This window comes from Heterocephalus glaber, unplaced genomic scaffold, assembly GCF_053883595.1.
Source record: "Heterocephalus glaber isolate CG9 unplaced genomic scaffold, H.glaber_assembly_v1.0 deba00001452, whole genome shotgun sequence".
NCBI classification, from domain to species: Eukaryota; Metazoa; Chordata; class Mammalia; order Rodentia; family Bathyergidae; genus Heterocephalus; species Heterocephalus glaber.
In genome coordinates this window covers 18229258-18241671 of record NW_028258302.1, presented here as the reverse complement: position 1 = coordinate 18241671, position 12414 = coordinate 18229258, and the positions used below count along the sequence as shown (strand labels likewise).

The 12414-nt window shown below is 41.1% G+C and overlaps 1 protein-coding gene and 1 pseudogene across 6 annotated transcripts in view; both read right to left on the bottom strand.

Moving 5' to 3' along the window:
- Positions 1-12414, bottom strand: part of Tcea3 (transcription elongation factor A3) — a 52308-nt gene that overhangs the window by 24316 nt on the left and 15578 nt on the right. For 5 of the 6 annotated variants that reach the window (XM_087215589.1, XM_087215588.1, XM_087215587.1 and 2 more), the window contains one exon: positions 11403-11465. The exons of the other annotated variant lie outside the window; for it this stretch is intronic. In XM_087215589.1, coding sequence (XP_087071715.1) covers positions 11403-11465 — 63 coding nt within the window. The remainder of the gene's footprint in view (positions 1-11402; positions 11466-12414) is intronic. 6 annotated transcript variants of the gene reach the window in all.
- LOC101709964 (RNA-binding protein 39 pseudogene) lies at positions 8846-10227 on the bottom strand (annotated as a pseudogene).

The following is a 12414-nucleotide window of genomic DNA, read 5'->3' as shown; positions in this document are numbered from 1 at the left end:
ACACTCTGATACTCAACCACCTGGACCCACTGAACTGGCAACAAAAGGGGATCTGGAAAAAATGAAATCAGAAATAATTTCTCAGATAACAGGAGAAATTGTGCCCCTAGTGCAAGACATGATTAATAAATCTAGAGAGGAGCTCAGGAACATGATGGAATCCCAACATAGGAAACAAATGGAATCCATAAAACAGATGCAAATAGATTTCCAGGACATGAAAAATTCCATTGAAAGTCTACACAGCAGAATGAGCCAGTGTGAGGACAGAATTTCAGATATAGAAGATAAGATTGCAATTAGTGACCAGGAAAAGAAAAATTGCTTCAAAATTATAAGGGAACATGAGAAATCAATCCAGCAGCTGCTTGATGATGCAAAGAAGAATAACATAAGACTGCTTGGAGTCAATGAAGAAACAGGAGAGAGTGCAGATGACATAAAAAATCTCTTCACAGAAATAATGGCAGAAAACTTCCCAAGCAGGGGAAAAGAGCTTGACATACAGATAAGTGAGGCATATATAACTCCAAATAGCCTTGATCAAAAAAAATCTACACATAGGGCTGGGGATTTAACTCAGTGGTTCCGCTGCCTGCCTCGCAAGCGCAAGGACCTGAGTTCGATCCCAGGTACCAAAAAAAAAAAATCTACACATAGGCATATAATTGTTAAGATTCCAGAAACTCAACAGAAGAACAAAGTTCTACAAGCAGTTAGAGAAAAGAAACAAACCACATACAAAGGAAAGCCCATCAGAATCACAGCAGACTTCTCAACACAAACCATCAAGGCAAGAAGAGCTTGGAGTGACATATTCCAAGCCCTAAAAGAAAACAGCCCCCAAACCAGATTGATGTACCCTGCAAAACTATCTTTCAAAATTGATGGAGAAATAAGATAGTTTCATGACAAAGAGCACCTTAGGAACTTCGTGAATACCAAACCAGCACTCCAAAGAATTTTACACAATATCCTAGGAACAGACATTGAGTATCACAACCCCAGGAAGCAAAGGAGAATGAACCCATCTGGCATGAGAAGAAATTAAATGTAAAGGGGGAGAACCCAACAAAAAGAAAAAGTCATGGGAATGACAAGTCAATACGTTTCAGTTATAACCATCAATGTTAATGGTCTCAATTCACCAATCAAAAGAAATAGACTGGCAGAATGGGTCAAGAAGCAAAATCCAACAATATGCTGCATACAAGAAACACACTTAATTCAAAAGGAAACTCATAGACTGAAAGTTAAAGGGTGGAAAACAATACTCCATGTGACAGGAACCCAAAGAAAGGCAGGAGTAGCTATCCTCTTTGCAGATCAAGTAGATTTCAAACCAACACTGATCAAGAGAGATGAAGAAGGACACTACATCCTTGTAAAGGGAAGAATCCAAGAGGAAGAGATGACAATCATAAATATCTATGCACCAAACACTAATGCGCCCAACTATATAAAACAAATACTAACGGACATGAAAAGTCATATACGCACTAATACAATTGTAGTGGGGGACCTCAACACCCCACTGTCACAAATAGATAGATCATCTAGACAAAAAAATAAGTAATGAAATACTAGAACTCAATCGAACTCTTGAACAAATGAACTTAACAGATGTTTACAGAGTCTTCCACCCCACAAAATCAGAATACACATTCTTCTCAGCTACACATGGGTCATTCTCAAAAATAGACCACATACTCACACATAGAACATGTTTAAGTAAGTGCAAAGGAATTGAAGTTATCCCCTGTATATTATCAGACCATAGTGCAATGAAATTGGAGATCCATAGCAAAAGAAACTCAAAAAATTTCATGAACATGTGGAAATTGAACAACACACTTCTGAATAACCAATGGGTCACAGAAGAAATTAAAAAAGAAATCAGACAGTTCCTTCAATTAAATGACAATGACAATACAACATATTGGAATCTATGGGACACAATGAAAGCAGTCTTACGAGGGAAATTCATAGCAGTGAATATGCATATTAGGAAAACAGAGCGAGCCCAATTAAACAACCTGATGCTGAACCTCAAGCTTCTAGAAAAAGAAGAACAGGACAACCCCAGAGCTCATACAAGGGAGGAAATTATAAAGATCAGAGGAGAAATCAATGCAATGGAGACTAAGAGAACGATACAAAAAATCAATGAAGCCAAGAGTTGGTTCTTTGAAAGAATCAACAAAATTGACAAACCCTTAGCCAATCTTGTCAGAAAAAGGAAAGAAAAGGCCCAAATCCATGCAATTAGGAATGAAAAGGGTGAAATGACAACAGACCCAGCAGAAATCCAGAGGATCATCAATACCTACTTCCAGAACCTATATGCCAATAAGATGGACAACACAGAAGAAATGGACAGATTCCTAGACACATATGAATTACCAAAGTTGAATGAAGAAGACCTAAAAATTCTGAACAACCCAATATCAACCAATGAAATTGAAAATGTAATTAAAAACTTATCAACTAAGAAAAGCCCGGGCCCTGATGGCTTCACTGCTGAATTCTACAAGACATTTAGAGAGGAACTGCTGCCACTACTGTTTAAACTCTTCAGTGAAACTGAAAGGGAAGCAATACTCCCAAATTCATTCCTGGAAGCAAGCATCACCTTGATCCCCAAAGCAGAGAAAGACCCAACTGAAAAAGAGAACTATAGGCCAATCTCACTAATTAACATAGATGCAAAAATCCTTAATAAGATAATGGCAAACAGAATGCAGAAGATCATCAAGAAGATCATACAGCCTGATCAAGTGGGATTCATCCCAGGGATGCAGGGATGGTTCAATATATGCAAATCAATCAATGTAATACACTATATCAATAGAGCCAAGGACAAAAACCATATGATTATTTCCATAGATGCAGAAAAAGCATTTGACAAAATCCAACATGCATTTATGATAAAAACCCTATAAAAAATTGGAATAGATGGTCTCTACCTCAAACTGATAGAAGCCATCTATGAAAAACCAACAGCCAATATCATACTAAATGGTCAAAAACTGAAATCCTTCACACTAAAATCAGGAACAAAACAAGGATGTCCACTATCACCACTCTTGTTCAATATAGTTCTGGAAACATTAGCCACGGCAATTAGACAAGAGAAAGAAATAAAAGGAATAAAGATAGGAAATGAAGAAGTCAAATTGTCATTATTTGCAGATGACATGATACTGTATGTAGAAGACCCCAAGAACTCCACCAAAAGTCTTCTAGACTTAATAACCAAATTCAGTCAAGTAGCTGGTTACAAGGTCAACACACAAAAATCAATAGCTTTCCTCTACACAAATGACAGACTCACTGAGAGAGAAATAGGGCAAATAATTCCTTTCACAGTAGCATCGAAAAAACTGAAATACCTAGGAATCAACCTAACAAAAGAAATCAAAGACCTCTTCTCTGAAAACTGTGGCACTCTGAAAAGAGAGATTGAAGATGATATCAGAAAATGGACAGACATCCCCTGCTCCTGGGTAGGAAGGATTAATAGAGTGAAAATGGCCATACTTCCAAAACTGCTATATAGATTCAATGCAATTCCAATTGAGATCCCAGCAGCATACTTCATGGACCTTGAGAAATCAATCCAAAAATTCATTTGGAACAAGAAGAGACCCAGAACAGCAAAAACAATTCTAGGTAACAGAGACATGACAGCGGGTATCAAAATCCCCAACCTGCAACTATACTACAAAGCTACTGTGATAAAAACAGCATGGTACTGGCAAAGAAACAGACCTGAGGACCAGTGGAACAGATTAGAAGATGCAGAATCAATGCCAGACACACTCAGCCATCTCATCTTCGATAAAGGAGCCAAACACCCTCACTGGAGGAAAGATAGCCCCTTTAATAAATGGTGCTGGAAAAATTGGGCTTCAACTTGCCAAAGATTAAAACTAGACCTATATCTCTCACCATGCACTAAACTAAAATCAAAATGGATTAAAGATCTAAATATTAAAATAGAAACTCTGAACCAGTTGGAGCAGAGGTTAGGTAGAACCCTTGAAGACATCAGTGTAGGAAAAGATTTTATGAACAAAACCTCAGTTGCCTGTGAACTAGCACAAACAATCAACAAGTGGGATCTCTTCTTAATAAAAGGCTTCTGCACAGCAAGAGAAACCACCAGCAGTGTGAAGAGACAACCCACAATGTGGGAAAAAATTTTCACCTGCTCTTCCTCAGACAAAGGTCTACTATCTCGAATCTATAAAAAACGTAAAAAGATCAGACCTCCCAAATTTAAAGAGCCAATCTGAAAATGGGCATCTGAAATGAACAGACATTTCTCAGACAAAGAAGTAGAAATAGCAAATAAATACATGAAAAAATGTTCAACATCACCGGTCATTCGAGAGATGCAAATGAAAACAATGCTGAGATTCCACTTCCCTCCAGAAAGAATGGCTGCTATCATGAAATCAACCAATAAGAAATGCTGGCGGGGCTGTGGGGAAAGAGGAACCCTGTTCCACTGCTGGTGGGAGTGTAGACTGGTGCAACCACTGTGGAAATCAGTATGGAGATACCTCAAAGAACTAGGACTGGAAGTCCCATTTGACCCCACTATTCCTCTGCTGGGGATCTTCCCCAAAGAATTAAAAGAATCATACCACAGTGATATATGTGCGCCCATGTTCATAGCAGCACAGTTTGTAATAGCTAAAACTTGGAAACAGCCCAAATGCCCATCAACTGGAGACTGGATAAAGAAAATGTGGTTTTTTAATAAAATGGAGTACTACTCAGCCATAAAAAATGAGAAATTAGAGACATTTATAGCTAAGTGGATGCACATTGAGGCGATACTCTTAAGTGAAATAAATGGGACACACATGTATAAATACCGAATAGTTTCTCTGGTGTGAGAAACTGAAAGTGTAAATAAGGACTAAATGTACAATAGGTCATGTGAAATAGGAAGAAAAGGGGCAAAGAGGAAGGAAGTGGGAGGGGTAGGGGAAAGGATAGAAGGGAATGGGATTAATACGAGAAAATGGAAAAATAGGAACAAAATCTTTGTAAATAGGGAGGAATGGAGGGGTTGAAGGGAGAGATGTGCAAGGATGAAAGATGGGAAGCAAGAGAGACTATGTAAAGGTGCAAATTTCCAATGATGAATGTCATTATATTGTATACCTAAAATGTACCAATGATTAGAATGAATAATCGATAATGTAAAATAGGAAGAAAAAGTCCAAAGGGGTAGGGGTAGTGGGAGGGGCAGGGGAAAGGAAAGAAGGGAAAGGAAAAATGATGAGAAATGGAAAAAATGGAAATAAAGTCTTTGTAAATAGGGAAGGGTGGAGGGGGTGAAGGGAGGGCTAGGAATGGGGAAAAAATAAGAACCAAGATGCATTATGTAAAGGTACAATTCCCAATGAGAAATGTAATTGTGTTGTATACCTACAATGTACCAATAAAAGAATTTAAAAAAAAAAAGAAAAGAAAAGAAACTGAGGGAATTGACCATAACACCCAAGTTAGGAATCAAGCAGTTATATCTTTGAGTTATCGTGACTGGGAGGAGATTGTGAAGACCTCTGAGATTTCTGAGCCTTTGATTCCTCCAGCTCAGAGGAGGCAGAGGCTGAGTGCTTGATGCCAGCTGAAGGGCTTGGAAAGTGAAAGCCCAAAAGGAAAGCAGCATGTATTGCATATATTGTATGATTAAACATTTTTAAAGACAGGTTGTTTTAGTAAAATGTAGCTTTTAATAGTTAATAAAATTTGTCATGGTTGTCTTTGAGTAAAAAAATTTAAAAATTAAAAAAAAAAAATCAATGGCATCTGAAAGCCCCGTTTGTCATTCCTGTGCTCCACCTCGAGGGCATTTCTGTTACTGCACTGCCAACTGCATAGTACTGTAGCTGCTTTGCCAAATTCCAAGGGTTCTGACAGACAGGTTAAAGGCAGCTGATTGGGCGGGGGATTTAGCTCAGTGGTTTCGCCACCTGCTGCGCAGGCGCAAGGACCCGAGTTCGATCCCCGGTACCAAAAATAAAAAAGCAGCTGATAAAAGTGTGGCTTTCTTCCCTGCCAGGATAGTGCCCTTCTTCCCTGCCACGATAGTGGCCTTCGCAGTCAGTGTCCTGGTATTCCAGGTACAGTTCCCAGAGCACCACTCACCCCTCCTGCCGCACCTTTGAATGTGCCATTCCCACTGGTTGGGATGCCCTCTCCCAAACTACCTATCAGGCAAACTCCTATTTACCTTTCAGTTCCCAGCTCAAAAACTCTCTCCCACAAATTCTTCCTTGACTCCACCAGTCACAGTGAGAGATCCTTCCTGTGTTCTTATCGTTATTTCTACTCTTTTCCCTCTGAAGAGCAAGCATTTTGGTGTGTGCCTCTGGGTTCATGGTTAGCTCTACTAAAATCAGAGGTCATAAGTTTCTTTCTTTCTTTCTTTTTTTTTTTTTTTGGTACCGGGGATTGAACACAGAACGACTGAGATAAATCCCCGGCCCATGAGTTTCTATCTTAGCCTGGCCTTACAGACTCCAAACGGTCAGCCTACAAATAATGTTTCATGACCTGCTATGTCTTAGAAAAATATGAATATTTTTCAACGCTTAAAATTAGAAGTTTCAGCCAGGTGTGATAGTGCATGCCTGTAATTCCAGCACTCTGTGAGGCTGAAGCAGGAGGATTGCAAGTTTGAGCCCAGCCAGGGCAATTCAGTGACTTAGTGAAACCCTATCTCAAAATTTAAAAACGTTTTAAAAGGGCTGGGATGTAGCTTAGTGCAAAGCCCTTTGGGGGTCAATCCTCAGATATCCCCCATTAGAAGTTTCATATGAAAATCTAGACTTCCAACTTTCCTTAAAAAAAGAAAACCAAACAAAAACAAAAACTGGAAAACAAGTTGACCACAGTGGCATACACCTGTAACGGCTGTAATCCTAGCCATTCAGGAGGCTGAATTGGGAGGATCACTAATTAAAGGCCAGCCTGGGAACTTAGACATTGTCTCGAAATAAAGGGCTGGGGGTGCAGCTCCATGGTAAAGCAATCCTCAGTAAGAAAAAAAAAACTAAAACCAAACAAACCAAAAAAACAGCCTAGAAGAAAGTCAAGCAGAGTGATGTGTGTCTGTAGTCCCTGCTACTCGGGAGGCTGAAGCAGAAGAATTACTTTAGTCTAGGACTATGAGGTGAGCCTGAGCAACATAGTGAGACCTCCATCTCAAAAACAAAAATACAAACAAACACAAAAAAACCCAACAGTTCCAAGTGATGTGGTGCTTTGGGCCTGCATTTCCACAAGGCAACAATCAGCTGGGACTCACCCCTTCAGATAGGCACGTACTTCCTAGCTTGCTGTGGTCTCCACTAGTTACTCAGGGTGTGCATATGTCCTTGACCCTGGGAGGATGTTGAGTTTGCAAGGACTCACTCCACAGATGTGCTTATCAACACACGATGCGTGAATAAGAAAGATGATACAGAGAGGCAGAGAATGCAAGAAAAAGTGTGACTAGAGGATAAAGTGAATCTATAAAACTTGCTTGTGTCCCTTCTGTTTGTCCACCCCTACTACTGAACCAACAGGAAATGAAACAACTACTAGAAGGACAAATACATTCTGCCTGACTGATCTTCAGAGAAAATGCACATCATGGGAGGGAGCCAGGGAGCTTCAAGGCCAGGAAGCAAACCCAGGAGAGGTTTCTGGAGAGGTATAAATCCCTACATCAATATGGAATGTTCTCACTCCAGCTTCAAACCCAGAACTGGGTTAGTGGTCAGTGCTTCATTGTGAGACAGCAGATTCCTGGACACTTAGCATCCCATAGCTCCTGCCTCCTTCATGCCAAGAGTGTCTTCTGTCTTTCCCCTCCTCTCTGCTCATCTCATTGCAACAACCAAAAGTGCTTCCACAAATTTCTAAATGAGCCCTGTTGAGAATCAGGATCACATTGGATTCCCTGTTCCGGAGTCTCATTCACAACAGACATTGCTAATTGACTGCAGAACTCTTTCCTTCAGAAACAGGACACAGCTTCAATACCTCTCCAGCCAGCGCTCTGCTAAGTCTCCACTCATTAGCTGGAGCTGGCACTTGGTTGGCATGCTGCAGGCCTGCTTAATCTCTAAAGCCTTACATGACCTAACTTTTGTGCCCTTTTTCTTCTTTCTAATGGCAATCTTACTGGTACATGAGGCTTAAAATAACTCACTCACTTCTCTCACATACTCTCCTAGAAACAAATACCTTCAGTGTCCACCAGCCTTCCCAGTGTTGCCCTTGGACCCTCACCATTTGCCTCAATCCACCTCCAAGCCACTTCCTGGCTTACCCTGCTCTCTCCCAGACTGCTCCTCTGACCTCCCTCTTGGACCACAATTCACATTCACCCCTTCATCCACAATCTTGTCTAGTGACTGAAATTCTTATTTCTGACCTAGACTTTCTTCCTGAATTCCAGCCTTGTATAACTTTATTCAACTTCTCTGCCGGAATGACTTAGCATACAATGCAAATCCACATGTCCAAGCCTGAATTTTCTTTTCTTTTCTTTTCTTTTCTTTTTTTCAGCAGTACTGGATATAGAGCCAGGGCCTTTGCTCTGAGCTACATCTCCAGCCCTCTTTCATTTTGAAAGAGGATCTCTGTAAATTACTAATGTCTAGTCTGGGCTGGAACTTGTGATCTTCCTGCCTCAGCCTCTCAGAATGCTGGGATTACAGGTGTGCACCACATACCTGGGTTCTAAGCCTGAATTCCTGATATTCTGCCCCAGATCTAACTTTTTTTTTTCTGTTAACATTTTATTTTCTTCAAGGTAACAGTAATTGTACACAAATGACAGTAGAAACTTGCCTCTTTATTTTTTTTTATCTAAATAAAAGATAGGATGAATTCTCAAGAAAAAAAAGCTATGTATATAAGGGACTATATCTTGCTTCATCATCTACTTAGAACCAGTAGTTGTGTTCCTGTCATAGAATCAGGAAATAGGTTGTGGTAAGTTGGAAGCAGTACATACACTGCTGTTACCATTTAACCAGCAAACCACCTGCCATTCAATGCATTGACAGCAGTAATAGCGGCAGCAATTGATGGCCACTTCACATACACATTGTCCTGAGCAGAATTCTTGTCAACATAAATATGCATAACTCCTCCATGTCTATTACATTCTTCAGTCACATCATCCATAGTCTCTATGTCCCATCCAACTTCTTCTGAGGATTAAACATGTTAGAGTTGGAAACACTGTGTTACAAGGGGTTGCACAGAGGCAGCTTCAGCTAAAGCTGAAGCTTCAGTCTGTTGGGAAAGTTGTGTTTGCAAATCTGCCACAGCACCAAATGCCAAAGAGCCACTCGTTTGTAAAGCTTGCTGTGCAGCTGGTGGAATCTGCAAACCAGTACCTTCTGTAAGTCTAGCCATTAATTGGAGGTGACCAGTTGTTCCCAAGTCAATTCCAGTCCTTTCCAGTTAAACACTGTCTAAAAATGAACTAGCACTAGAAGCATCTGTTCATTCAGTAACATGACCAACTTTCATTGGCCTTTCTGCTAGTTCAAATCCATTAAGCTGTTCCAAAGCCTTCGTGGCACATTCTGAGTCAGAAAACGTAATGAATCCATATCCGTTAGATCGACCTGTTTCACTATCCATTATGAGCTGGATACTTTCGATCCTTCCAAAAGGCTCAAATATCCCCCAAAGTATATCTTCAATTATATTAAAGTGTAATGAGCCCACATAAAGCTTCATGGGTCCAGCACTTCCCTTTTGTAAATTGTTTGCCATTGCTGCAGCTCTGGTTTTTTCTGCGTGTGATGCTTGTACTATGATTGGCACTCCTAAAACCTGTTGGCCAGTTAATCCTATTGCTAGAGGCATTGAACTAACATCAACAAATTCCACATAAGCAATTCCTTTGGAACATCTTGAATTTCTATTAGAAATCATCCTTACATCTCAAACCTTTCCTACTGTAGAGAAAAATTCTTCCAAATCTCTTGGTCGAATTCTTGCTGCCAGCTGCATGCAGAAAACTGTTCTTCCATCTCTTTCTTCTGGACTTAGATTATCAATAGGTTCCCTCACAGGGCTCTTGTCTTTTCTGAATGGACTTTTGCTTTGAGAACGTCATCTGCTTAATTTGATGCTATGAGGCAACCCAATCTTTCCTCAGATGGGACTGTTAAATTTTGGTCTGGAGCAGGGACTTCTGTAGCAGCCTCGGAATCTTCGATCTTGACTTCTTGAACAGCTTTGTCTCCTTTCTTTGCTTCTACTTCCCTTCCATTCACAGCTTTTGCTCTTTTTCCTTTCTCTATCTCTACTTTGTTTTCTTTTCTTACTTTTGCCTCTCTTTTGTTCATGACTTCGACTTCTGCTCTTGCTTTTCTTCCTCTTTTTGCTATGTTCTTCATGGCCATTAGTACTGCTCAACTTGTTCTCATCCTTCTTGTAAGGAGCCTCAAGCTTCAATATCAGTATCGTCTGCCATTTTCTCTAAACACCTGTGTGGGCTTTTGGACATCTGCAGTGCTCCCCCAGACCTAATTTCTGTGCAGTTTTCCTCAAATCAACTAATAGCAACTCTATCCGTACAGAGGAAAAATCTTGGGATCATTTTGGCTCTGCTTTTTCTCTCATACCCCACATCCAATGTCAGGAAATTCTGTCAGATCCTTCTTCAAAATGTGTCCCCCATCCACTCCTTCCTATCTTCCTACCACTATCCTGATCCAAGCCATGTCACATCTTGCCTGAATGATCCCACCAGTCCCTTAGCTCCCACCCTAGGCCCTGCAGGGAAAGACTCATAAATCTGGTAATGCAATCCCATAATCCCATGCTCATGCTCTCCAGTAGTTCTGGTTTTTAAATGACCCGGAACTATCCCCCCCCCGCAACCCTTCCCATCACCCAATATGCTCCCTCTGCTTCACTGTATAATGTATTCACTGTATGTAAATAAAGACTGTGAAGATTTTTATTTCTTTTGTTCCCTTTTGTATCCCTGGTACCTGGAACAGTTCCTAGGCCCTCCATCAATGTCTGATGAATGAGAGACTTGCTGATTTTTGGTACTTTAGGGTGGATACCCTAACCTGTTCAGCCCAAATCCAGAGATATCACTCCAAGGACAGGCTTCAGAGATCCCTGTCCTTACTGGGTTCAATTTAACCTTCAGAATGTTTCCCACACAGTGATGGTGCAGTGTATCTGGTCAGCCACCCCAGTAGGGAAGCCACACTAGGGGATCCTTGAATTTGGAAGGAACATAATGGACAAGGTTTCCCCTTTCCCCTGCCTTGGGCTTCTTCCATGAGGCAGAAAGAAGGGCATGTGCTGAACAGGACCTTTGCAAAGGAGAAGTCAGTGGCTTCCTTTACCTTTCCATTGATGGCCTTTTTGGAGAGGAGATAGCAGAAGTCTTGGAGCCCACAGAGTCTCTCCTGAAAGAAGAGAAACTAGAGATTAGATCGTCTTGTTGGTCAGTGGCAGTACTGATCCCCCAAGAGGCTGGGAGAGGGTGTCCCAGAGCAAGGCCTGTGGGGAGGAGGACAAGGGGGCCCACCTGGGCCACAGCTGCCTGGGGAAGGAGGTCCAGGCGGTGCTGGCTGCTCACTCCTGACTCCCCTGTCCAACATCTGCAGATAAATTATATGTGTTCCATCATGTAATTAACAAATTACTCCTAACCAGATCTCAGCAGGCCCCTGTCCTCCTCAATGTCTGGCATGCCTTGGTGGCTAAAGTCCATGGGGACTAGATTCCTGGGATTGCCAGCAGAGAACCCAAGAGAGGGGCTTCGGCCTTCCCTACAGAGCACCTTAGGAAGAGGAGAGGAGAAGCTCACCAGATTTGGAGATAGATGGAAAAACTGAATTTAAGATTCTAAGTGAAAAGGCAAGGGACAAAATTAGGTGTATGCTGTGCCTGAAGTCATGCAAGAAAACCAATGCCTGGAAGAAACAAAGATGGAAAGAAAATACATTCACATGCTAGAATCACTGTTAGGTTAGAGTGATGAGATTAGAGGTAAAAAAAGGGTTTTTTTCCTTTCTCTAAAATACATTTAGCCACATTCTTTGTATGATCTCTAATGCCATTTTTCCTTTTATTGGTTTTATAAAATTAATGTTTGTAAATTTCATTTCTCTCTCTCTTTTTTTTTTTTTGGTACCAGGGATCGAACTTGGGACCTTGTGCTTTTGAGGCAGGTGGTGGAACCACTGAGCTAAATCCCCGGCCCTCATTTCCCATCTTTTGCTTTTTGTTTTTTGCCTTTTGAGATGAGGTCTTACCATGTAATCCAGGTTGTCCTTGAACTCACTATGTAGCCCAGGCAGGTCTCAAACTCACAGTGAACTTCTTACCTCAGCCTCCCAAGAGCTGGGATTT